At 46.7% G+C, this 21,928-nt stretch overlaps 1 protein-coding gene across 3 annotated transcripts in view; it reads left to right on the top strand.

Moving 5' to 3' along the window:
• Nucleotides 1-21,928, top strand: part of LOC137439905 (unconventional myosin-XVIIIa-like) — a 346,703-nt gene that overhangs the window by 51,065 nt on the left and 273,710 nt on the right. For 2 of the 3 annotated variants that reach the window (XM_068136128.2, XM_068136131.2), the window contains 8 exons: nucleotides 8,751-8,870; nucleotides 9,514-10,206; nucleotides 10,422-10,496; nucleotides 10,606-10,734; nucleotides 11,378-11,462; nucleotides 11,546-11,658; nucleotides 14,088-14,264; nucleotides 16,254-16,515. In XM_068136128.2, coding sequence (XP_067992229.2) covers nucleotides 8,751-8,870; nucleotides 9,514-10,206; nucleotides 10,422-10,496; nucleotides 10,606-10,734; nucleotides 11,378-11,462; nucleotides 11,546-11,658; nucleotides 14,088-14,264; nucleotides 16,254-16,515 — 1,654 coding nt within the window. The remainder of the gene's footprint in view (nucleotides 1-8,750; nucleotides 8,871-9,513; nucleotides 10,207-10,421; nucleotides 10,497-10,605; nucleotides 10,735-11,377; nucleotides 11,463-11,545; nucleotides 11,659-14,087; nucleotides 14,265-16,253; nucleotides 16,516-21,928) is intronic. The other variant, XM_068136130.2, reaches the window with a different exon arrangement.

Below are 21,928 nucleotides of genomic sequence, written 5' to 3'. Positions count from 1 at the left end.
AGTGGCCTAGTGCGAACGGCAATGCGGTTCTTGACAAGACTAGTGGCCTAGTGTGACCGGCAAAGCGGTTCCTGACAACACTAGTGGCCGAGTGCGACCGGCAAAGCGGTTCCTGACAAGACTAGCGGCCTATTGCGACCGACAAAGCAGTTCCTGACAAGACAAGCTGCCTATTGCGACCGGCAAAGCGGTTCCTGACAAGATTGGTGGCATATTGCGACGGGCAAAGTGGTTTCTGACAAGACTAGCTGCCTAGTGTGACCGGCAAAGCGGTTCCTGACAAGACTAGCAGCCTAGTGCGACCGGCAAAGCGGTTCCTGACAAGACTGGCAGCCTATTGTGACAGGTAAAGCGGTTCCTGACAAGACTAGTGGCCTATTGCGACTGGCAAAGTGGTTCCTGACAAGACTAGCGGCCTATTGCGACCGGCAAAGTGGTTCCTGACAAGACTAGCGGCCTAGTGTGACCGGCAAAGCGGTTCCTGACAAGCCTAGTGGCCTATTGCGACAGGCAAAGTGGTTCCTGACAAGCCTAGCGGCCTAGTGCAACCGGCAATGCGGTTCCTGACAAGACTAGCGGCCTATTGCGACCGGCAAAGCAGTTCCTGACGAAACTAGCGGGCCAGTGCGACTGGCAAAGCGGTTCCTGACAAGACGAGCAGCCTATTGCGACTGGTAAAGCGGTTCCTGACAAGACTAGTGGCCTATTGCGACTGGCAAAGCGGTTCCTGACAAGACTAGCGGCCTATTGCGACCGGAAAAGCGGTTCCTGACAAGACTAGCGGCCTGGTGCGAACGGCAAAGCGGTTCCTGACAAGACTAGTGGCCTATTGCGACAGGCAAAGCGGTTCCTGACAAGCCTAGCGGCCTAGTGCAACCGGCAATGCGGTTCCTGACAAGACTAGCGGCCTATTGCGACCGGCAAAGCAGTTCTTGACGAGACTAGCGGGCCAGTGCGACTGGCAAAGCGGTTCCTGACAAGACGAGCAGCCTAGTGCAACCAGCAAAGCGGTTACTGACAAGACTAGTGGCCTATTGTGACCGGCAATGCGGTTCCTGACAAGACTAGCGGCCTATTGCGACCGGCAAAGCGGTTCCTGACAAGACTAGCAGGCTGGTGCGACTGTCAAAGCGGTTCCTGACAAGACGAGCAGCCTAGTGCAACCGGCAAAGCGGTTCCTGACAAGACTAGCGGCCTATAGCAACCGGCAAAGTGGTTCCTGACAGACTAGTGGCCTAGTGTGACCGGCAAAGTGGTTCCTGACAAGACTAGTGGCCTAGTGCGACCGGCAAAGTGGTTCCTGACAAGACTAGTGGCCTAGTGTGACCAGCAAAGCGGTTCCTGACAAGACTAGCGGCCTATTGCGACCGGCAAAGTGGTTCCTGACAAGACTAGCAGCCTAGTGCGACCGGCAAAGCGGTTCCTGACAAGATGAGCCCCTATTTCGACCGGCAAAGCAGTTCCTGACAAGACTAGCGGCCTAGTGCGACCGGCAAAGCAGTTCCTGACAAGACTAACGGCCTATCGCGACCGGCAAAGCGGTTCCTGCCAAGACTAGCAGCCTATTGCGACCGGCAAAGCAGTTCCTGGCAAGACGAGCAGCCTAGTGCGACCGGCAAAGCGGTTCCTGACAAGACTAGCACCCTATTGCGACAGGCAAAGCGGTTCCTGCCAAGACTAGCAGCCTATTGCGACCGGCAAAGCGGGTCCTGGCAAGACGAGCAGCCTATTGCGACCGGCAAAGCGGTTCCTGACAAGACTAGCAGCCTAGTGCGACCGGCAAAGCGGTTCCTGACAAGACGAGCACCTGTTTCGACTGGCAAAGCAGTTCCTGACAAGACTAGCGGCCTAGTGCGGCCGGCAAAGTGGTTCCTGACAAGACTAACGGCCTATTGTGACCGGCAAAGCGGTTCCTGCCAAGACTAGCAGCCTATTGCGACCGGCAAAGCAGTTCCTGACAAGACGAGCAGCCCAGTGCGACTGGCAATGCAGTTCCTGACAAGGCTAGCACCCTATTGCGACAGGCAAAGTGATTCCTGACGAGACTAGTGGCCTATTGCGACCGGCAAAGTGGTTCCTGACAAGACTTGCGGCCTAGTGCGACCAGCAAAGGGGTTCCTGACAAGACTAGTGGCCTATTGACGACCGGCAAAGTGGTTCCTGACAAGACTAGTGGCCTATTGTGACTGGCAATGCTGTTCCTGACAAGACGGGCGGCCTATTGCGACCGGCAAAGCGGTTCCTGACAAGACTAGTTTCTTATTCTGACCGGCAAAGTGGTTCCTGACAAGACTATCAGCCTAGTGCGACCAGCAAAGTGGTTCCTGACAAGACTAGCGGCCTATTGCGACCGGCAAAGCGGTTCCTGACAAGACTAGCGGCCTATTGCGACCGGCAAAGCAGTTCCTGACAAGACTAGCAGCCTAGTCGACCGGCAAAGTAGTTCCTTGCAAGACTAGCGCCCTATTTCGACTGGCAAAGCAGTTCCTGACAAGACTAGCGGCCTATTGTGACCGGCAAAGCGGTTCCTTACAAGACTAGCGGCCTATTGCAACCGGCAAAGCGGTTCCTGACAAGACTAGCAGCCTAGTGCGACCTGCAAAGCGGTTCCTGACAAGACTAGCGGCCTATTGTGACCAGCAAAGCGGTTCCTGACAAGACTAGCGGCCTAGTGCGACCGGCCAAGCGGTTCATGACAAGACTCGTGGTCTATTGCGACCAGCAAAGCAGTTCCTGACAAGACTTGCGGCCTAGTGCGACCGGCAAAGCAGTTCCTGACAAGACTAGCGGCCGAGTGCGACCGGCAAAGCAGTTCCTGACAAGATTAGCGGCCTAGTGTGACCGGCAACACGGTTACTGACAAGACTAGTGGCCTATTGTGACCGGCAATGCGGTTCCTGACAAGACTAGCGGCCTATTGCGACCGGCAAAGCGGTTCCTGACAAGACTAGCAGGCTGGTGCGACTGTCAAAGCGGTTCCTGACAAGACGAGCAGCCTAGTGCAACCGGCAAAGCGGTTCCTGACAAGACTAGCGGCCTATAGCAACCGGCAAAGTGGTTCCTGACAGACTAGTGGCCTAGTGTGACCGGCAAAGTGGTTCCTGACAAGACTAGTGGCCTAGTGCGACCGGCAAAGTGGTTCCTGACAAGACTAGTGGCCTAGTGTGACCAGCAAAGCGGTTCCTGACAAGACTAGCGGCCTATTGCGACCGGCAAAGTGGTTCCTGACAAGACTAGCAGCCTAGTGCGACCGGCAAAGCGGTTCCTGACAAGATGAGCCCCTATTTCGACCGGCAAAGCAGTTCCTGACAAGACTAGCGGCCTAGTGCGACCGGCAAAGCAGTTCCTGACAAGACTAACGGCCTATCGCGACCGGCAAAGCGGTTCCTGCCAAGACTAGCAGCCTATTGCGACCGGCAAAGCAGTTCCTGGCAAGACGAGCAGCCTAGTGCGACCGGCAAAGCGGTTCCTGACAAGACTAGCACCCTATTGCGACAGGCAAAGCGGTTCCTGCCAAGACTAGCAGCCTATTGCGACCGGCAAAGCGGGTCCTGGCAAGACGAGCAGCCTATTGCGACCGGCAAAGCGGTTCCTGACAAGACTAGCAGCCTAGTGCGACCGGCAAAGCGGTTCCTGACAAGACGAGCACCTGTTTCGACTGGCAAAGCAGTTCCTGACAAGACTAGCGGCCTAGTGCGGCCGGCAAAGTGGTTCCTGACAAGACTAACGGCCTATTGTGACCGGCAAAGCGGTTCCTGCCAAGACTAGCAGCCTATTGCGACCGGCAAAGCAGTTCCTGACAAGACGAGCAGCCCAGTGCGACTGGCAATGCAGTTCCTGACAAGGCTAGCACCCTATTGCGACAGGCAAAGTGATTCCTGACGAGACTAGTGGCCTATTGCGACCGGCAAAGTGGTTCCTGACAAGACTTGCGGCCTAGTGCGACCAGCAAAGGGGTTCCTGACAAGACTAGTGGCCTATTGACGACCGGCAAAGTGGTTCCTGACAAGACTAGTGGCCTATTGTGACTGGCAATGCTGTTCCTGACAAGACGGGCGGCCTATTGCGACCGGCAAAGCGGTTCCTGACAAGACTAGTTTCTTATTCTGACCGGCAAAGTGGTTCCTGACAAGACTATCAGCCTAGTGCGACCAGCAAAGTGGTTCCTGACAAGACTAGCGGCCTATTGCGACCGGCAAAGCGGTTCCTGACAAGACTAGCGGCCTATTGCGACCGGCAAAGCAGTTCCTGACAAGACTAGCAGCCTAGTCGACCGGCAAAGTAGTTCCTTGCAAGACTAGCGCCCTATTTCGACTGGCAAAGCAGTTCCTGACAAGACTAGCGGCCTATTGTGACCGGCAAAGCGGTTCCTTACAAGACTAGCGGCCTATTGCAACCGGCAAAGCGGTTCCTGACAAGACTAGCAGCCTAGTGCGACCTGCAAAGCGGTTCCTGACAAGACTAGCGGCCTATTGTGACCAGCAAAGCGGTTCCTGACAAGACTAGCGGCCTAGTGCGACCGGCCAAGCGGTTCATGACAAGACTCGTGGTCTATTGCGACCAGCAAAGCAGTTCCTGACAAGACTTGCGGCCTAGTGCGACCGGCAAAGCAGTTCCTGACAAGACTAGCGGCCGAGTGCGACCGGCAAAGCAGTTCCTGACAAGATTAGCGGCCTAGTGTGACCGGCAACACGGTTACTGACAAGACTAGTGGCCTATTGTGACCGGCAATGCGGTTCCTGACAAGACTAGCGGCCTATTGCGACCGGCAAAGCGGTTCCTGACAAGACTAGCAGGCTGGTGCGACTGTCAAAGCGGTTCCTGACAAGACGAGCAGCCTAGTGCAACCGGCAAAGCGGTTCCTGACAAGACTAGCGGCCTATAGCAACCGGCAAAGTGGTTCCTGACAGACTAGTGGCCTAGTGTGACCGGCAAAGTGGTTCCTGACAAGACTAGTGGCCTAGTGCGACCGGCAAAGTGGTTCCTGACAAGACTAGTGGCCTAGTGTGACCAGCAAAGCGGTTCCTGACAAGACTAGCGGCCTATTGCGACCGGCAAAGTGGTTCCTGACAAGACTAGCAGCCTAGTGCGACCGGCAAAGCGGTTCCTGACAAGATGAGCCCCTATTTCGACCGGCAAAGCAGTTCCTGACAAGACTAGCGGCCTAGTGCGACCGGCAAAGCAGTTCCTGACAAGACTAACGGCCTATCGCGACCGGCAAAGCGGTTCCTGCCAAGACTAGCAGCCTATTGCGACCGGCAAAGCAGTTCCTGGCAAGACGAGCAGCCTAGTGCGACCGGCAAAGCGGTTCCTGACAAGACTAGCACCCTATTGCGACAGGCAAAGCGGTTCCTGCCAAGACTAGCAGCCTATTGCGACCGGCAAAGCGGGTCCTGGCAAGACGAGCAGCCTATTGCGACCGGCAAAGCGGTTCCTGACAAGACTAGCAGCCTAGTGCGACCGGCAAAGCGGTTCCTGACAAGACGAGCACCTGTTTCGACTGGCAAAGCAGTTCCTGACAAGACTAGCGGCCTAGTGCGGCCGGCAAAGTGGTTCCTGACAAGACTAACGGCCTATTGTGACCGGCAAAGCGGTTCCTGCCAAGACTAGCAGCCTATTGCGACCGGCAAAGCAGTTCCTGACAAGACTAGCACCCTATTGCGACAGGCAAAGTGATTCCTGACGAGACTAGTGGCCTATTGCGACCGGCAAAGTGGTTCCTGACAAGACTTGCGGCCTAGTGCGACCAGCAAAGGGGTTCCTGACAAGACTAGTGGCCTATTGACGACCGGCAAAGTGGTTCCTGACAAGACTAGTGGCCTATTGTGACTGGCAATGCTGTTCCTGACAAGACGGGCGGCCTATTGCGACCGGCAAAGCGGTTCCTGACAAGACTAGTTTCTTATTCTGACCGGCAAAGTGGTTCCTGACAAGACTATCAGCCTAGTGCGACCAGCAAAGTGGTTCCTGACAAGACTAGCGGCCTATTGCGACCGGCAAAGCGGTTCCTGACAAGACTAGCGGCCTATTGCGACCGGCAAAGCAGTTCCTGACAAGACTAGCAGCCTAGTCGACCGGCAAAGTAGTTCCTTGCAAGACTAGCGCCCTATTTCGACTGGCAAAGCAGTTCCTGACAAGACTAGCGGCCTATTGTGACCGGCAAAGCGGTTCCTTACAAGACTAGCGGCCTATTGCAACCGGCAAAGCGGTTCCTGACAAGACTAGCAGCCTAGTGCGACCTGCAAAGCGGTTCCTGACAAGACTAGCGGCCTATTGTGACCAGCAAAGCGGTTCCTGACAAGACTAGCGGCCTAGTGCGACCGGCCAAGCGGTTCATGACAAGACTCGTGGTCTATTGCGACCAGCAAAGCAGTTCCTGACAAGACTTGCGGCCTAGTGCGACCGGCAAAGCAGTTCCTGACAAGACTAGCGGCCGAGTGCGACCGGCAAAGCAGTTCCTGACAAGATTAGCGGCCTAGTGTGACCGGCAACACGGTTCCTGACAAGACTAGCAGCCTATTGCGACTGGCAAAGCGGTTCCTGACAAGACTAGCAGCCCATTGCGAACGGCAATGCGGTCCTGACAAGACTAGCGGTCTAATGCGACCGGCAAAGCAGTACCTGACAAGACTAGCGGTCTATTGCGACCGGCAAAGGAGTTCCTGAGAAGACTAGTGGCCTAGTGCGACCGGCAAAGTGGTTCCTGACAAGACTAGCGGCCTTTTGCGACCGGCAAAGCTGTTCCTGATAAGACTAGCGGTCTATTGCGACCGGCAAAGTGGTTCCTGACAAGACTAGCGGCCTATTGCTACCGGCAAAGTGGTTCCTGACAAGACTAGTGGCCTATTGCGACCGGCAAAGTGGTTCCTGACAAGACTAGCGGTCTAATGCGACCGGCAAAGCGGTTCCTGACAAGACTAGCGGCCTATTGCGACCGGCAAAGCTGTTCCTGACAAAACTAGCGGCCTATTGCGACCGGCAAAGTGGTTCCTGACAAGACTAGCGGCCTATTGCGACCGGCAAAGCTGTTCCTGACAAAACTAGCGGTCTAATGCGACCGGCAAAGTGGTTCCTGACAAGACTAGCGGCCTATTGCGACCGGCAAAGTGGTTACTGACAAGACTAGCGGCCTATTGCGACCGGCAAAGCTGTTCCTGACAAAACTAGCGGTCTAATGCGACCGGCAAAGCGGTTCCTGACAAGACTAGTGGCCTAGTGCGACCCACACAGCGTTTCCTCACAAGACTAGCGGTCTAATGCGAACGGCAAAGCAAATCCTGGTTGGGAATAGGTGAAGGAGGAAAAAGGTGTTGTATATTCTTTTTCGTTTCATTTGTATAAAATTTCGGGCCATTTAATAGTTTGGTGATTGATAAATAAGAATTTTATTCTTTCACTCCTGTTTTTCCAGTCGAATATACATTATTGGTTGGTTGACGCACTGTACATCAATTGCAGTGCACTGCACCAGATGAGATTGAAAGGAATTTATAATTTATTCAGGCTGCTACCCCAAAGACCTACTCGTGTTTTTCTAGGCCTAATTGCAATAAATAGTCTTGCAAATGTAACTAGAAAGCATCTGAAAATGCAAAGCCGGCCCACGTCTGTTTGTATTCAGATGTCTTCTTCTTCCGTTTGCTCAAAATAATTAAAACAGTTTAAAAAAATACAAAATGAAAATTGATGACTTTATGCAGTCTTGACCTTTGAGCATTATATCTAAAAAGTAATCAGCTTCTAGCTTTTGATTGGTGCAACAATTCAGTGACCTAATATGCAAATTCTTAAAATTTCAGGTCAATCGGATGAAAATTGGTGATTTTATGCACCCTTGACCTTTTGACCTTTTGATCTAAAAAAAAACAATCAGTTTGTAGCTTTTGATTGGTGCACCAATTCTGTGACCCAATATACAAATTCTTTAAATTTCAGGTCAATCGGATGAAAATTGATGATTTTATGTGACGCTGACCTTTGACCTTTTAACCAAATTACTAATTTGACTTCTCCATATTCTCATAGTAAACCTTTGTTGAAAATTTGATGACAGAACTCAAATGGTAAATTTTGATTTCAGGTCAATTGAATGAAAATTGACGATGTTATGTGACGTTGACCTTTGACCTTTTGACCAAATTTTTAAGTTTCCTTCTCTGTATTATCATAATAGACCTTTGGTGAATATTTGATGACAATAGCTCAAATGGTAAAAACGTTATGGCCCGGACAGACAGGCACACACACACACACACACACACACACACACACACACACACACACACACACACACATGCACGCACACATGCACGCACACACATGCACACACACACACACACACACACACACACACATGCACACACACGCACACACACACACACACAAACACACACACACACGCACACACATGCACACACACGCGCACACATGCGCACACATGCACACACATCCAGACATACATCCAGACAGACATCCATACAGACATCCAGACAGACAGACAGACAGACAGACAGATAGACTGACAGACACACAGAAGTGAATGCAAAACTCAGTCTCCTGCTGTGCATGGGGATGGGCTGACAGTGTAAACGTATTCCCTTTAATTAGGAGGTCATTTGTAGTGGAATGTGGAATACATTCTTGAAAATATCACAGCACATACTGTAGTTGCTGATATTGAGGACATGTATTTGCAGTGGAGATTGTATATGCCTTTGTGACCATCACTTGACTTTGACATCATCCCACAGGCCAAGGACGAGGAGGCCCCACCCTTGCCCAAGAAACTGGCTGTCATCGCTCCTCCATCTAACTTCATTAAGAAGGCTGTTCAAGCGAAGCAGGGGGAACAGGCCCAGGGAGAGCGCCCGGTGAGTGTCAGATTGACGTGGAACGTACATGGACTTGTCCTAATGAGGAAATGCCTGTCTCCCGGAAGCTGGAACCTGTCCTTAATTCAATCCTGTGGTCAAGTAATTGATTCCTTTATAACTTGCATTTAATGAGTCAATTGGATGTTCTGCAAGTTTGAAATGTGTGACAATTGTACAATGGCGGCAGGGTTGCACAATCCGTATTGCGATTGCCACCGAGCTGTCCGGCACGGGTTTGATCCTTGATGAGATTGGACTTCTAACTACAGACAATGCCAGAATGAAGGGTGGGATATGTGAGAAGTTGAATGTTCCATCTGCATTAAATTTGTAATCTGTAACGATCTCACATTCTGTTGATAAGAGATGAAAATTTGGTGAACTGTGACCAAATCTCCTTGTGGTTACCTGTGTATTCAGCATTATCTGCAGAATGATGGAAGGTGCTGGGATGTGCACATGGCACAGGAAAAAAAACAGGCCACAGGGTATTTTCCTTTCTTAATTGCCTTCTATAAGATGGTATGACCCATGGTAAATGTTAGGAATGACCCATGGTAAAATGAATAGGCCTAAAATGGCTTTTGGGGTCAACCACCTCACAGTCTGTTTCACCTCTTGGATCTCTTTGTTGTTTCAGTTTTCTCCCAACTCGCCGAATGAAATGCCGCAGCCTGCATATCCTTCTCCGTCTTCCCCAACTCCAAAACATGGGCCAGGGGGTGATCTCACTAATGGGGATGCGTGTCACCGGCCACTAATGCACGAACGAACCAATGGAAATGCAGATGCTCCTGTAACGAATGGAGAAGCACCACCAACTCCTGATGGAGTAGCCGAGACATCCATTAGCAACGCGGCAACAGAGGAGTTGAAGAGCCGTAGTTTTCGTTTTTTTCGTCGTGCTGTTCGGCCTCAGCCCCCGGATGAAAAACATGAAAGACAGATTGTGAAAACTGAAGGAACCAATCGATCAAAAATGGATGTGCCTCCATGTCCTGAGGAGGTTCTGAGTCGAGTTGGGGAGATTCCTTCAAAACCAAGCTCTTGTCTTGCTGTCAACTTGCGACCAGGATCTCAGAAAGTAGGGGGAGGTAGGCCGAAGGGCACCGCAGCTTCCACTCCTACTACGGCTGACCCAATATCACAAGGCCTTACGAGTTTGATGACACGAGTTAAGACGAGGGAGGCGAGGCCAAGGTCCCGACGCCATGAGAGGAGAGAATTGCACAACGCAAAGGTGACTCCAGAAAACGGGACAACGGCAGAGTCACATGTAGTGATAAAAGAAGATTTGGACCCATCAAAGACTTCTGACAAGGAACCAGCACAGGTGAATACCACGAAACAGACACAAAGTTTTGTATTCCGCAATGTAGTTGAATTACCTTTGTTTGCTAAGTTGACCTTTAAATCACTGCACCAGGCCATCGACGCTTAATATTGATCACACCTTTATTCCCTGAAAATGATGAGCTACACCTACTCTTAATTTCGGCACTATCAAACATTTATTTTAATGAAATGTCATTGTTCACTCCCCAAAAGGAACAGACGCCATTAGATATCGGCCGAGAAGTGTCCAAAGATACCGAAAAGCATTCCTCCTCAACGATGCAAAAGGTAATGAACGTTATTCTTCACCTGTAGTTATTGGAAATTAGTTTAATTCCCAATGGATTTGCATCCTATGTCCCCGTAATCCGTTCCTATGCCTCCTTGTCAACCACAGCCAGATCGAGCCTTGTCGGAGGCAGAGTCTGCAGGCTCCGAGAAACCTTCCGAGGACCAGACCGCCACAGGACAGCCAGTGGAGGGAGCTACAGACCAGCAACCGGAAATAGTGGCTTTAACGGAACCGGTTTGAACATTTCATTTGCATTTATTTATTTTCGACCAAAAAATGTTTTCACCATAAAGTCAGTTGCACATGATGTCAGACCTAAAATCATAAGTTTTTACTTTTTGTATACAAAGTCGAGGCTCATGGAAGTGCGAGAACACAGAATGGATCAAGACACAATGCCACAAAAGGAACAGTTGAAAGGGAGTGTGACAAGATAGAGTGGCAGGGGCGGACACACTGGGTGGACAAATTGATACAGAAACAAACGCAGAGAGGATAAGCGAGAAATTTGGAAATAGGTGTGCTTTGGAGGGGGGCAAGGGGGAATGGGTTAATGGGAGTACCAAAGATCATGGATTTGTATGGGGAATGACCTGAAAGAGAAGTTAAATAATTAATAGATCACTTTTTCATTCAATACCTGAGGCCTGATGTTCGCTTAACGGTTAAGGTGGCTGACTTGAGATCTCAGTCCTGAGTTTGAGTCCCTGTTGGAGATGCAAGAGGAGTGGTCTTCTTCTTCATTCAATGACCATATATGTATGCATTTTGTACGAAGTAAGGTTGTGACTTAAGCATTTGAAATGAAATGAAGGGATATTTTAACACATCAGAAAACACTGTCCGAGATGTTCTTCATTATGTGTCACTTTCACAGCCTAAGCCTGAGGAGGAAGATGATTACTACGCGTGGTATGAGGCAGACCGTGTATGGCTGGTGCAGAAGGAAGGCCTCGTACCCGGTTAGTACGTTCGGAATCGGAGTTTATGATGTCATTACATACACTGACCGTTAACCTTTGACATTATTTGATTGTCGCGACAGCTACTGAACTTCGACCTGACGAAGGGACTCCAGAGATGCCTCCCGGGCGGCTCAAGTTGAAACTGGACGAGCGAGGCCTCGTGCTGGATGTGGATGAGGAGGACATTGAGAAGGTCTTTGTTCTAGCATACATTTAATGAAAACGTCTACATACACTTTTGTAAAAATTACAATGAGTACGATGCTCCAAGATTTATGGTAATACCATGGAGACCCCAACAGCTTATTACCAAAAAGTTTTCTCCTTGCATTGGCAATATTATATTAATGTACCTTGAATGGCAACACATTTCCTTAAACAGCATCCATCACAAATCCCATATTGATAGCCTGTGCTCTATTAAAGTTTATAACAGAATAATATAGGCACTCTTATATTAAACTCGAAAAAATTTTTCATTAAAAGAGTACTTACAAAGCATGTGACAATACAAAGCCCATCCCTGTCAGTTTGTATTCAATCGTCTCTTCTTCTTTCATATGCTCAAAATTTTGAAAACTGTTTCAAAAATTACAAAATGAAAATTTACGTTTTTATGCAGCCTTGACCTTTGGGCTTTTAATCAAAAAAAAAGAATTAGCCTCTAGCTTTTGATTGGTGAACCAATTCTGTGACCCAATATGCAAAATCCTAAAATTTCAAGTAAATTGGACAAAAATTGACGATTTTATGCAACCATGACCTTTGACCTTTTGATCTTAAAAAAAACAATTGACTCCTACTTTTTGATTAGTGAACCAATTAAGTGACCCAATATGTGAATTCTAAAAATTTGAGATCAATCGGGTGAAAATTGGTGATTTTATGTGATGCTGACCTTTGACCTTTTGACCAAATTAATAATTTACCTTCTCCATATTCTCATAATAAAGCTTTGTTGCAAATTTGATGACAAACTCAAATGGTAAATTGAAATTTAAGGTCAATTGGATGAAAATTGATGATTTTATGTAATGCTGACCTTTGACCTTTCGACCAAATTATTAATTTACCTTCTCCATATTCTCATAATAAAGCTTTGTTGCAAATTTGATGACAAACTCTAATAGTAAATTGAAATTTCAGGTCAATTGGATGAAAATTGATGATCTTATATAATGCTGACCTTTGACCTTTTGACAAAGTTATTATTTTTCCTTCTCTGTATTATGATAATAAAGCTTTGTTGCAAATTTGATGACAAAATTCAAATGGTAAATTGAATTTTTTGGCCAATTGGATGAAAATGGATGATTTTATGTAATGCTGACCTTTGACCTTTCGACCAAATTATTAATTTACCTTCTCCATATTCTCATAATAAAGCTTTTTTGCAAATTTGATGACAAAACTCAAATGGCAAATTGAAATTTCAGGTCAATTGGATGAAAATTGATGATTTTATGTAATGCTGACCTTTGACCTTATGACAAAGTTATTAATTTGCCTTCTCCGTATTATCATAATAAAGGTTTGGTGAAAATTTGATGACAAAACTCAAATGGTAAAAAAGTTACCGCCCGGACAGACACACAGAAGTGATTACAATACCCTGACTCCTGCTATGCTGTGGACGGACTAATTGTATCTCTTCTTTTGTAATTGTAGATGGTGGCTTGCAAACCAAGCCTCAAGGGCGGTGTACAGAAGCGTTTCCAAAAAACTATTAATAAATACAAGGTGCAGGGACGTGAAATTCACTGCACATGATGTGCAACGTGCGCAGAGCAAAACGAGTGTTCATTTATATCCATATGATGTCTGATAAATAAAACAAGCATTACGCCTAGGTCCCCCGTCGGGGAAGTGATGTGAGTTGACAAAGTGGAAGACGCAGAAAACATGCTATGATATGATATTTTGCTCACAAGGTTCAGACATACATGGAGGCGGCCATCTTGGATTTTGACGTGGCGACCCAATTTTCAATAGCGTTCTTCCTTATGCGTAGATACACCCACACACCAGATTAGAAGTTAGTAGTTCGTTTATTCTTCAAGATATTCAGCTCACAAGGTTCAGACATACATGGCGGCGGCCATCTTGGATTTTCATGTGGCGACCCAATTTTCAATAGGGTTCTTCCTTATGCCTAGATACACCCACACACCAGATGAGAAGTTGGTACTTCGCTTATTTTTCAAGATATTCCCCTCACAAGGTTTAGACATACATGGCATCAGACATACATGGCGGCGGCCATCTTGGATATTGACGTGGGTTGCACCCGCGCACCAAATTCGAATGCGGTCCTTTGCTTACGCACGCACGCACGTACGCACGCATGCACGCCCGCACGCACGGACGGACGGACACACGGACGGCGGGGAACACCATAATCTCCCTTTCGCTCCGCGGTGCGACGGGGGACAAAAAGATATAAACACATCTGACACTTGGCCGAGGCTTCAGCCTTTGGCATGCTCACGAGGTTGCACTGTCGAATAAACTCCTCCAATGCGGGTTTTATACCAGTATAGAAATAATCAGTAATTAAAACAATAATTACTGCATTGATTATGGTGTCACAGCACACATTTCAGCACATGTTATTCGCAACAGGCCAATCCACCACACTTGGACCAAGTGGAAGATCTTGCTTCATTGCTTTACCTCAATGAGAGCTCAGTGCTACACACACTGCGCACTCGCCTCAGCACAGGGAATCCCTGCACGCTTGCTGGACCACACCACGTCTCGGTTGGCCCACCATCATACAAGTCTAGCAGTGCAGATGAGGTAGGCCCTCCTTATTGTTAACCACTTTATTCAATTGCATTGTTTTTCTTTTAAACATCTGGATTATGCATTAAATATAATCTGTATTATCCATAAAAGTGATGCTGCTGATTAGTATCGGTATTACCACTTTGAGAAGTTTTAATCTTTTGTGTAAAACTGTTCATCAAATTTGGTCATGTTTATTGAACGACGTCGTGAGAACATTGAAAAAGGAGACTGACATACATACAGACAAGTCGACAGCATTGCGTGTGCTTTTCAATTTAAAATTGACATTTGAAAAGGGAAGTATCAATTATAATAACAGCACTTCATGATCCTTTACCCTGATTTGGAGTTGCTAATGAAATGATAATGATGAAGCTTTGTGGACCAACGATAAATAGAGATGTTACGCCTTCGGCGATGTTAGAGGAATGATTTTTTTGCTGTGTAAAGCCAAGTGAGGCCACAGGTATCTTCATGTTGATTCTGTAGAAATTAATTTCATTGCATAAAATGTGCTGCACACCCGCTCCTTTCCTATGCCATCTCCAGGCGCTGCATGACGTCATTGCCGGGCACCAAAGGTGGCTCGGCAATGACGCGCGTTGAAAGGGAGTACTCAGTTTTCACTCTGATTTATTGTTGTCATGTTTGTTTGTTGTTTGTCTGGGCGATATCACAGCGATACTTTGAGCTAGGAAGCTGAAATTTAGGCACAGTAGTGAGCAAGTACTTTGGCAAAAAGCATAGTTTTTATATTTTGATTAATCCATTAATTAATTCATTATTTAATTATTATCGCTCTATGTACTTATTTATTTCTTTCTCATCTGGGCAATATCTCAGGAAGGAAGACCTTTTGAGATGGGAAGCTGATATTTGGACATGAAAACTACCAAGTGATTTGGCTGTTAAGGGTATTTTTGATATCTTAATTTATTGATTAATCAATTAATCGATTAATTATTTATTCAATTAACCACTAAATTAATTTTTTATTTTAAAGTTACAGATTCGGATGAAATGGCAGTGGTTTAGGTATTCTATTCTAATAGCCAATTGATTACTAATTTAATTCTTTTACGATTATTATTTATTTATTTTCATTATTAATCACTTATTTATTTTCTTTCTCATCTGGCCATTATCCCAGGCACCTTTTGAGATGGGAAGCTGATACTTGGACACAAAAATTACCAAGTGATTTGGCTGATAAGGGTATTTTTGATATCTTGATTTATTGATTAATCAATTAATCGATTAATTATTTATTCAATTGACCACTTAATTAATTCTTTATTTTAAAGTTACAGATTCAGACGAAATGGCGGTGGTTTAGGTATCATATTCTAATAGCCAATTGATTACTAATTTAATTATTTTACGATTTTTATTTATTTATTTTCATTATTAATCACTTATTTATTTTCTTTATCAACTGGACAATAACTCAGGCACCTTTTGAGCTAGGAAGTTGATATTTAGATGCAACAGTGACCGAGGGATTTGGCTATAAAGGATATATTTGATTTATTGATTAATTATTTCCTCATTAATCAAGTAATCAATTATTTAAAATTTTTGATTAATTAATTATTTAATTTTCAAAAGTTACTGCTTTGGATGAAACACTGGTGGTTTTTCGGTATGCCATTCACCACTTAATTAAGAACTTAATTATTTTAAGATTATTATTTCTTTATTTTAATTATGCAATTTATCAATCAATTATTGTACATCTCTCCCTCCCAATACCATCTCTAGGTGCTGCGCTGAAGGCGCCCCGGCAATGCCGCATGCTGGAGGATATGTTATTTATTTATTTGACATGGGGGCAGTGTACTTTGAATGTATCTGTACTTGATTTTTTAAATTGTTTTCCTTGAAAAGAATGTGGAGAATGTAACTTTGTGGAAGCATTTGCATCTCATCACATGATCTGTGTGCCCCCCAACTAATATTCCTTGTATGTATCACAATTTCCTCACCCATTATGTGCAGTCTGCAAGTGACGCGGCAAGCTGGCATCGTGAGCCACCACCATCTGACGTATGCACAGTGGCACGCAGGGCCTACCTGCAAATGTTAGCCTCTCAGCAGGAACAGGCAATCACCTTCCTTGGGCCGAGCGGCGCTGGCAAAACGAGTGCAAGTCGGCGTGTCGTGGAACATCTCGTGAAGCTGACTGGGAGCTCTGGGAAGCTACCTTCGACCTGTGGCTTAAGGAGCAGACAAGGCCAAGATTGTGGCAAGGTCATGTTCGGTAAGGGTTCCTTTTCGCCAAATGACGATGCTCATACATTGGGACATTGGGTTATCACTCAAATTAGTACTTAGCAATATAAATCCAGTTTCGTCTATTGTTATATAAATGTTTATTCCAGTAGTTGTTTTAGAAGTCTGTAATCTTCTGGTTGTAAAGAAATTTTATGTGAAACTCATTGATGAAGGTGAACACCATGCTTCTTCTGACTGATTTTTCATCTGGACCTTCCTTCCTGACCAGACTGCAGACACTCACCAGTGGGGACATTACATGGTGTTGTTCTCCTCTTTTTCCCTTTATAAGTAGTGAGGTTTGATGGCACCATGCAAGCTTCTGCCCTGCCTTGACTACGATACTCCTCCACTCCCCTTTGTCTTCAGCCAACTCTTTCCACTCTCCAACCACTCCCACCTTACTGATATCCCTCTTCACACAATCCTCCCATCTCAATCCTGGTCTACCTCTATTCCTCCTACCCTGTTCCCTCAACCTATCCACTCTCTTTGCCATTCTCTTTTGCCCCATCCACACCGTGTCCAGCCCATCTCAGCGGGCATATCACCAATCTCCCCATCAAGCTCATCTTCCCAAAATCAAGACTCTCTGCTCACCTTCACTCCTTCATTCCTCTTTTCTCCCACCTCTGGAACAAACTCCCTCACTCTCTTCAATCCCACTCCACCCTCCAGGTCTTTAAAACAGCTGTTCACCACCATCTCTTATCTTCCCCCATCCAAAACCTTGATCTTTTCTACCCCTGCTAATTTCACCCCAATTCCACTTTTTTGAAATACCAACTTCTGTCCTGGAAGTCCTTGGTGTCCTTGTGTTTTATACTTCTCCCCCCCCCCCCCCTTCCCACGCCTCCTCCCCCCAAGCCCTCTCCCTCCCACACATCTCCCTGCTCTTAAATGTTGTGTGCTCGCAAGTGTGTGTGCTTCCCCTTCTCTTGTCTTCCGCTCCCTCTTTTTATATATTTTGTTTGTGTCGTTGATTTGTTTGTGAAGTAAATGTTAGCTCTTTCACGAGCCTCGATTCAGTATACAAAAAAAAAAAAAAAAAAAAAAAAAAAGATCTCCTCCCTCCGTTCGTCCATTCTCCTTCTATCCACCCTCTTCACTCCTGCAATCCTCCTAACCCAGTTGTTCTTGCAACCTGCACCCTCTGTTACTGTCTTTCTATCAGTGCCACCATCTCCAGACCATAAAGGTAGGCCGACGTTACACATGGAATCTAAACCTTCCCTTTCAATCTCCTTGAAATATTTCTGTCTGCCATTACTCCCTCCATCCTCCTCAATGCATTCCCACCTACTTGAGTGCTCCTCCTCACCTTTGCCTCTGACTTATCATCCCCGGTCACTGTTCCCCCCAGATACTCAAACCTATTTCCTTGTCTGATTTCCTTCACCTCTAGCCTGCTATTATTTTCTTTTCTCTGATGCCCAACACACATCACCTACATTTTCCATGCTCATCTTCAGCACATGTTTTTCAAATGCCTCCTTCCACTCCCCAAGTACTTCCTGCATCTCCCACCCACTCTCCTGCACAACAACCACATCATCCACATGCAACATCCTCCCCATACTACCTTTCATGTTTACCTTCCTGCTTACCAGCTCCATCACCATGATAAACATGAGGGGGCTGAGAGCGCTTCCCTGCCTCAAACCAATGTTCACATTAAACTGCTCTGACATATCAGGACAAACCAAAACTCTTCCCTTCATTCCCTTGTACATCCCTTCCATCAACCTCACTTCTGCTTCTGACACTCCCATCCATCTCAGTGTCGTAGGCCTTCTTCAGATCCACAAATCCCAATGCCATTTCACCTTGCATGTAGTAAAAAAAATGCACGTAAATATATCGTAGTAACTTTAATAAAGAAGGGCATTGTGAAGCTAGAAGAATGTGACTGTGTCGCCAATATGCCTCCGCATAGTCCCACAACGGGTAGATGCCATCGTTCACTGTCCGAAAAAGAAACAAGTTTGATTTAAATCTCATCTGCTGTTCTCAAGTATCACATTTTTACCCGACATGACAGCTTTCACATCGATCAGTGAAGCAGTTTCAGAGAAGGCATTTTTTAAAAATATCAGCTTTCAAACTAATATGGCTGCCATAGCACATGACATATGACCTCAAAAAATGTACACTCTGCATATGTATGGGTAGGGCATCACGTTTGTGAAGTTTCGTGTTGATCGGATAAGGTTACAGTGTCTACAACCTACTAATTTTAGGTAGTAAGTTGTAGACAGCAACCGCCCAGGATAGTACCACCGTCCTGACTTAGGAGCGTTAAAGTGGTGCCCGGAACCATCTTACGCTCTCCGTGTCAGGATTGCTGGTCTTACTTTCTGTCTCACTCAAACTACAGCTTCAATCTCTTTCTCGCAAACAAACACCATACACTTTTAATCATATACTTTTCTTCTCGTTTATTTAAGGCCCGGCCTCGATGAGGACTATATAGTCCGTGCTTGGAGCCTCCAACATAAAAAGTTCGTTTTTCTATCCAAGATGGCTGCCAAACCATGTGACCTATGACATCATCAATTTCAAACAATATGCAACAGTGCTGTTAGATGATATTTGTAAAATTTAGCATCGATAGGGTGAGCAGTTTCAGAGATATAATTATTTAATATTTTCCTTTAATCCAATATGGCTGCCAAACCATGTGACCTACGATGTCATAAATTTAATATTTCAATACAAATGGGTCATCGATCATGTGCATGGAATTTCAGATTTTTAGGATAAGGAATTCGATTAAAACATTTTTGCCTGGTATACCACTTCACCTATGATGTAATTATCATGCTTTTGTTCCCCATTGGGAGTACTTGACAATGTGCTGTTTTAAATTTTTCCATTTAGTGGTTTCCGAGAATTTTTTTATAATTATTTGCTTCTAATCCAAGATGGCTGCCATACCACGTGACCTATGACGTCACAATTATCATTAGAACATTCCGCATGGGTGTCTCTCCTACCCTGAAAGTTTCGTCTCAATCGGACATATGGTTGCTGAGAAAAACGAGGTTTAGCCCATACGGACTGACGTACGGACGGACGGACGGACAACCCGAAAACATAATGCCTCCGGCGACTTTGGCGAGGCAGGCATAAAAAGTATGCAAGTAGATTATTGTACCTCCGCCAACTTTTAAATTCCTGCTCCTATTATATGAGGGAACCACATCACCTAGCTTTGGTTATGACAAACTTCCCTGCTAATGTCTGCTGCTCTTCTTCTGCTCCAATCGGTTCTTCTGATCATGTACTTGTCAAAGTGGACATCTCTCTGGCCATTCTCAGAGAGCCTCTTCAGTGTCGACGAGTCTGGCATTTCACTCAGGCCGACTGGGACGGTCTTCAAGCAGCCATCAATCATCTGGACTGGTCTCCCATCTCTACCACCTCTGACATCAACTCATCCTGGGAATTCTTCCAAAGCAAACTGCTCTCTCTCATGCACAGATTTATCCCATCTCGTCTTCAGTTGTCTTACCCTTCCTCCCGTCCATGGTACACTGAATCTTGTGGTGAGGCAGTTGCCCTGAAACAACTTGCCTTTGCCTCTTGGAAGGCTAATCCAACTGAAGGCAATCTCAGTTCCTTCCACCAAGCTCGGAACAAGTGTGTGTCTACCCTCAGGAGTGCCAGGAAGCACTATCTCTCCACACTGAAGAATGAACTCTCAAACCTGTCTCCTTCCTCCAAATCCTGGTGGTGTCTGGTCAAATCCGTTTCTGGTGTTTGTTCCCCCTCCATCCCCTCCCTTACCTCAAATGGCCACACAGTTGACATCGCACGTGACAAAGCCGAATGCCTCAACTCTGTGTTTGCCTCAAAATCTTTAGTCCCAAACCCATCTCTCTCTGTTCCCACCTTTCCCAGTCGAACCTAACTGCTCCTGGACTCTGTGTCCTTCTCTCCTGACAAGGTGGAGGAGTTTTAGTCTAACCTCGACTCTGATTCTGCAACTGGACCAGACGGCATCAGCCCACGGGTCCTAAAATCCTGCTCTGCTGCTCTATCTCACCCACTCTCTGTTCTTTTCACCCTCTCTTTTGCTCAAGGTCATCTGCCAGCATCCTGGAAATCAGCAAACATTACCGCTTTACACAAAAAGGTGCAAAAACAGATCCTTGCAACTGCAGACCAATCAGCCTGCTCCCAATTATCAGCAAAGTCATGGATTTCCATCATTGCCTCGGATATGAAATCTTTCCTCTTCTCCAATGGCTTGATCTCTGATCATCAATTTGGTTTCAGACCAGGTCACTCTACTCTGGACATGCTGCTTCTGCTGTCTCAACAATGGATGGAGGTCCTCAATGCCAAACAGGAAATCAGAGCTGTCTCCCTTGACATATCACGTGCCTTCGATACGGTCTGGCACCCAGCTCTGCTCACCAAACTCTCCTCCTAAGGTATCCATGGAAATCTCCATGCATGGCTTGCGGACTTCCTCTCTGGTCGTAGTCAACGTGTGGCCCTGAATGGATTTCTCTCATCTCCCCCTTCCTGTTCAGGCTGGAGTTCCCCAAGGCAGTGTTCTGGGCCCTGTGCTTTTTCTGGTCTTTATCAATGATCTCTGCGACTCTCTGGAAGATCCTCTCTATCTCTTTGCTGATGACTCCACTCTCTGCCGCTCCATTCCTCTTCCCTCAGATCGGCAGTCTGCAGCCTCCTCACTCTCTGAAGACCTGGACAAAATCACAGACTGGTCAAACAAGTGGAACATGTCTTTCAATCCTGACAAATGTCACACTCTTACTATGTCTCTCCGAAAAGATCGACTGGACAACCCTCCCATCTACTTTCTCAACAATCCTGTCCAAGAAGTTCTGTCGCTCAAGCTTTTGGGTCTCACTATCTGCCATGATCTTTCTTGGGAAAACCACATTTCAAAGCTGGCCTCCAAAGCCAGTCGCCGACTGGGCATCCTCCGTCGTGCGAAGTCCTTCCTCGGCACACCTGAGCTCCTCACCACATACAAGGCTTTCATCCGCAGCTCAATGGAATACTGTTCTCCCCTATGGGCCGGTGCTCCTGCCTCACACCTAGCTCGGCTTCACGCTGTTGAAACCAAAGCTTTCAGAATTATTGGAATCTCCCGCGATGAAGCTATCTCTGAGGGCCTTTCACTCACTCACCGCAGGCAGGTAGGTGGTCTTTCTGTCTTCTACCGACTCCTCTCCGGCCTTGCACCCCCAGCTCTCTCTGTGCTCTGTCCCCCAAATATTCCTACAGGTCGCACAATGTCTGCCAGCAACCCTCTGATGGTTATACTGCCGAAATCTCAGCTGTCTGCTCACCTTCACTCTTTCATTCCTCTTTTCTCCCGCCTCTGGAACAAACTCCCTCACTCCCTTCAATCCCACTCCTCC

This window comes from Myxine glutinosa, chromosome 14 (genome assembly GCF_964187855.1).
Source record: "Myxine glutinosa chromosome 14, kmMyxGlut1.1, whole genome shotgun sequence".
Taxonomy (NCBI): domain Eukaryota; kingdom Metazoa; phylum Chordata; class Myxini; order Myxiniformes; family Myxinidae; genus Myxine; species Myxine glutinosa.
Note: the sequence above shows the minus strand (reverse complement) of the source record. Positions and strands in the feature narration are given on the sequence as shown.